The sequence below is a fragment of the Danio rerio genome, chromosome 24, assembly GCF_049306965.1.
Source record: "Danio rerio strain Tuebingen ecotype United States chromosome 24, GRCz12tu, whole genome shotgun sequence".
Lineage (NCBI taxonomy): Eukaryota > Metazoa > Chordata > Actinopteri > Cypriniformes > Danionidae > Danio > Danio rerio.
In genome coordinates, this window is record NC_133199.1 from 43,750,001 (window position 1) to 43,755,000 (window position 5,000).

The following is a 5,000-nucleotide window of genomic DNA, read 5'->3' on the forward strand; positions in this document are numbered from 1 at the left end:
TATTTTAAGTAAGTTAATTTAAGTTAAGTAAATTAAGTTCAGTTACGTTGCGTTGGGTTGCATTGCATTGCATTTGGTTGCGTTATGTTACTTAACGCTACATTGTGTTGCGTTGCATTATGTCACCTTGCATAACGTTATATTGCATTGCGATTTGTTACGTTGTGTCATGTTACGTTATGTACAATTTCAATTAACATAATGTTTTTTTTTTTAAATAATACCTTTAGGTTTTGTTGTATTTAATAATGACCCTGGAGTGTTTCTGTTCTTAGAGAAAGCTGATATAATATTTATGTTATGTACTTAGCTTTTACCTATTACTGTGTATTATTAAAGATGTAAACGTGTGTGTTTTGCATGTGCATCAGGAGTCAGTGTTCATTGGCTGGGGGATTTTGTGTTTGTGGAGAGTGGTTTGGGCGTCAGACTGAAGTTTGACATGGAGAACACCATCTATCTGACAGTTACTGCAGAACACCTCACAAACACTAGAGGACTTTGTGGAGTTTATAACAACAATCCTGATGGTAAATACATTTAGCATGTAGATGTGTAATCTATTACATTTTTGAGTAACTTAAGAAACTCTTTGCATCATACACCATTTATTAATGCAATTTGCAATATGATGTTTTTATTTTGTTCAGATGACTTCACTACCAGCACTGGAAGTGTGTCTCAGTACGCTGCCAGCTTTGGAAACTCATGGCGCGTACAAGATCAACAACAAAGCCAGGTGATATGCTGCTTTTAGATACACATGGCTAAACTGCTTTGAAAATAGGCAAGAGAGCTACTGAATAGCATTCATACTTTTCTTATTATAATTTAGCAAAAATTGAGTATACTATATAGGTAATGAAGCTGGTAATTGTTTATGTCTGTATATTGTAATTTCATTTAAGGTTGCATACTGAGGACTATATGTTATCTGAAACACGATATGATTGTACTCAAATGAAAATTAATAATAAACATTAAATAAATTTGATTGCCTTCATGTAATTATTATACATTGGTGTCAACCTTTTTAATATCATTGCAGGTATGCTGGTAGCTTTAAATTAATTGTTTGATGTGTAAAAATGCAATATATTAGAATTTTAAGTCTGTCTTACTTTAAGAAATTATAAATTACATAACACATACTTTTTTTAACAGATTAACAATATAAAAAAAAATAAATAAATAAAAACTAATAATAAATGAGTTTAAGCAGATAAATAAAATAAAATATAATATAATATAATACAATATAATATAATATAATATAATATAATATAATATAATATAATATAATATAACAAAATAAAATAAAATAAAATAAAATTTAATTTAATTTAACATAAAATAATAAAATATAATAAAAAAAAACAATTAAAAATAAAATAAAATAAAATATAATATAATAAAAAATATAATATAATATAATATATAATATAATATAATATAGTATAACAAAATTAAATTAAATTAAATTAAATTTAATTTAATTTAATTTAATTTAATTTAATTTAATTTAATTTAATTTAATTTAATTTAACATAAAATAAAATAAAATAAAATAAAATAAAATAACATAAAATATAATATAATAAAATTTAATTTCATGAAATATAATATAATATATTATAATTAAATTTAATTTCATGAAATATAATATAATACAATATAATATAATATAATATATTTTAATATAATATAATTTAATAAAATAAAATAAAATAAAATATAAATTAATAAAATCTAATATAATCTGTTAATAATATAATAAAATAAAAAATATATATAATACAGTATACATTGCATCCCTTGAAAAACACTTCCATTGCTTCTGAAAAGTACACAAATGCAGTCTAAAGGCATTGTGGGTAGTGGAGAGCTGATGTGCTGTAATTTGTGTCAGGTGTGCAGTGATGCTGCTGAATTGGGCCACAGCTGTGATCTGTCCAATGATGTTTCTCTACGGAGAGATGCAGAATCAGCCTGTCATCTTCTGAAAGAGACTCCGTTCTCTCACTGCCATCATCAGGTGAGAGAAAAATACACTTTAAATAAACGAAACTTTATTCCTCCTGACTAACTCTTTAATCTTGTGTTCTCCAGGTGGATCCCGGGCCGTATATTGACACCTGCCTGTATCTGTTCTGCAGTTTGGAGGTAAAAGACAGAGATACTGCTGTGTGTGACACACTAGCGAGCTACGTGCGCGAGTGTGCTCAACAACACATCATTATCAGCTGGAGGAGAAGAGGATTTTGTGGTACTGTTGACTTTTTCTTAAACTAACAGTAGCATGCTTTTGACTTGTTTTTATGATTATGTATCCATGCAATGTAAGAAATTAGTGCTTTAATCACGATTAATCACATCCAAAATAAAAGTTTGCTTTGACTTAATTTAAACATGTGTGTATCTTTATTATGTGTATGAATACACACATGCATGCATATATTTGAGAATGTTTATTTATATTTAGATATAAAATACATGTGCATATGATACAAATTATGTATTGATTTAAATATCTGTCACAAAATTGTTTTCTATAGTTTTTTATCTATGTATGTTTTGTTTGTGTATCATTCATTTTTCTTTGTATCACATTTACATAATACATATATTTATCAACACACACTCACATATAATTACATATATTACAAAACACACTTTTATTTTGGATGTGAATAATCGAGATTAATCTTTGCCCGGCACAAAAAATAAACATATCTGTGTCTTTTTTTAAATTTTTTATAATAAAGTTATAAAGTCAAATATATATTTTTTCATTATGGGATATATTTACAATATTTTTTATGTGATATATTATTTGAAACAGTGTAAGTTATACATTGGCAGACATTTAATGAGTTGCATGTGGCTACATGCACTGTTGTATTATATTTTATCATATTTTTGTAGGCTTTTGTAGGCCATGTTTATGTTAATATGATTACAATGCACTATAAATTTGCTCCAATGTTGTGTGAAAATGCATTTTTTTAAATATGAGTTAAAGGCACTGCATTATAAGATATGATACATTATTATTATTATTATTATTATTGTTGTTTTTATTATTGTTTGCTAAATTATTTGAAATGTTTTTGATATTTGAAATATTTGAAATATTAAAAAGATAAAATCACTAAATAAAAAATCTAAAATTATATATATATATATGAGAGAATGAGAGATTTTAGACATTTACTTTCACATTTTTTATGTGTGTGCTGTTTAGTTTTATTTAGTTTATTTCTATATTTGTTATTTTATTATTTGAAATGGGTTAAATATACAGTAAAAGTTTGATAAAATCATATAATAAAAAATATGAAACCAATTTAGTTTAATTTAGCTGTTTTATTTTAATAAAAAACACCCTAAAACAATTTTTGTTTAATACAAAATATTCATACTGGGGGCATTGCTGGACATAAAGCTCTACTAGGGCACAGCACCCCCTCCAAAAAAACATACAAAAACAAACAAACAAATAAATAAACAAATAAATAAAAATAAATAAATAAATAAAAAATATTGCATACATAAATAGCTTTCGTTAGCGTTGGTTTGGTTACACATACTGAATAACGTCCTAATTCTGGGATAACCTCTCTTAATAAATACACTTGCATATTAAGTGAATTTCAAAGCGTTTTCTGGTAAATGGGGTCTAACAATGCCCCTGATTCATACATATATATATGTATATATATATATATATATATATATATATATATATATATATATATATATATATATATATATATATATATATATATATATATATATATATATATATATATATATATATATATATATTTAATTTATTACATGTCGATAAATTATTTTGGACATTCACTTTTAAGTGCACTTTTTTCTATTTTTTGTTTCTTGTCTTTCTGTGTGTGCTGCTTTGTTTTATTTTGCTTATTTCTATGTTTGTTGTTTAGTTATTTTAAATAAGGGAAATATAAATAAAGATAAATAACAATTAAACCAATTTAATTCAGCTGTTTTTAAATAAAAAACAACATAATATAGCGAATGTTTTGTATAATAACTTAATTATGCAAAATATTATTTTATTGTAATATTATTTATTAATGTTTAGAATAATTCTGTTTAATTTTTAGGTTTTATAAAACAAAATATATGATTAAATTGACTACATTTAAATGTAATTATTACAATTATTGTTATATTTTAGACATTCACTTTTTGAACTCCATTTTTTGTTTCTTGTCTTTCTCTGTTTGCTGCTTATTTTTATTTTCTTGTTGTGTGTTATGCACCTGTAGTCATATCTGCCTGTGTTGCATTCCCAGAGCGTGTGTGTCCTCGAGGTCAGGTGTTTTCTGACTGCGTGTCCTCCTGTCCGGCCACATGTGCGTCTCCTCGACCTCCAGCAGCGGGTCAGTGTCGGGACGAGTGTGTGGGGGGATGTGAGTGTCCTCAGGGTGTGTATCTACACGCGGGACAGTGTGTGAGGCGGGATGACTGCCCCTGCTTCCACAGACGACACTCCTACAGCGCAGGACAAACCATCAGACAGAGATGCAACACCTGGTGAGCTGATCAACAACAGACACACATACATAAGAGAATTATGAGATATGAGGTGTAAAGTTTGGTACAGTTGAAAATGAAATTATTAACCCTTCCCTAGTGCTATTTAACCAAGCAAGGATATGTTTCACAGTATTCCCTATAATACTTTTCTTTAGGAAAAAGCCTTATTTCTATTAGGTAAACTGGATTAAAAAAACCTAGTTTAAAAAGTCAAAAGCTCTGTATTTATATGTTTATGTGTGTGTGTTATTTAGTGTGTGTCGTGCCGGGCAGTGGGAGTGTTCTACAGAGAAGTGTGAAGCTCAGTGCTCTGTGTTAGGAGCCATGCACATCACCACCTTTGACCAGAAGAGATACGGCCTGCAGACTGCAGACTGCCGCTTTACTGCTGTAGAGGTCAGAAACTACACACTGTGTGTGTG

The 5,000-nt window shown here is 27.5% G+C and overlaps 1 protein-coding gene across 1 annotated transcript in view; it reads left to right on the forward strand.

Annotated features, from left to right (window-relative positions):
* sspo (SCO-spondin) overlaps window positions 1–5,000 on the forward strand; it is a 188,449-nt gene that overhangs the window by 39,335 nt on the left and 144,114 nt on the right. The window contains exons 10-15 of the mRNA XM_073941181.1: window positions 372–530; window positions 651–739; window positions 1,910–2,035; window positions 2,110–2,266; window positions 4,335–4,575; window positions 4,833–4,974. Of these exons, the coding sequence (XP_073797282.1) occupies window positions 372–530; window positions 651–739; window positions 1,910–2,035; window positions 2,110–2,266; window positions 4,335–4,575; window positions 4,833–4,974 (914 nt within the window). The remainder of the gene's footprint in view (window positions 1–371; window positions 531–650; window positions 740–1,909; window positions 2,036–2,109; window positions 2,267–4,334; window positions 4,576–4,832; window positions 4,975–5,000) is intronic.